The following is a 335-nucleotide window of genomic DNA, read 5'->3' on the forward strand; positions in this document are numbered from 1 at the left end:
AAATTGATATAATATTTCCCTGTCTGGGGAACCTTTAGCCAAACAGACACAGGACACAACGTAATCCACACGTCACCCAGCCTCTTCCACCTCCACCTCCTTCCACAGATCATCCACCGAGACATCAAACCCGAAAACGTCTTGGTGAGTCGTCTTGGAGTCGTCAAACTGTGTGACTTCGGCTTCGCTCGCCTCTTAGCCGGACCAGGCGAGCGTGCCCCGATTCGTGGGAACGAGATGGGACCGGCCCCGATGCTGGGGTTTTTGGGTAAAAATATGGGAGGTAAGGGTGAGGCGGTGTAGGTGCTGGTGTGTGGTATGTAGGGGGAAAGGGG

At 54.3% G+C, this 335-nt stretch overlaps 1 protein-coding gene across 1 annotated transcript in view; it reads left to right on the forward strand.

The window, feature by feature from the left end:
* The window catches only part of LOC119594315 (cyclin-dependent kinase-like 2), a gene marked incomplete in the record, with an annotated part of 54,980 nt that extends 54,677 nt beyond the window's left edge, over positions 1 to 303 (forward strand). The window contains 1 exon segment of the mRNA XM_037943374.1: positions 109 to 303. Within this exon segment, the coding sequence (XP_037799302.1) occupies positions 109 to 303 (195 nt within the window).
* Positions 304 to 335: the final 32 nt, after the last annotated feature.

Source organism: Penaeus monodon, chromosome 33, assembly GCF_015228065.2.
Source record: "Penaeus monodon isolate SGIC_2016 chromosome 33, NSTDA_Pmon_1, whole genome shotgun sequence".
NCBI lineage: Eukaryota > Metazoa > Arthropoda > Malacostraca > Decapoda > Penaeidae > Penaeus > Penaeus monodon.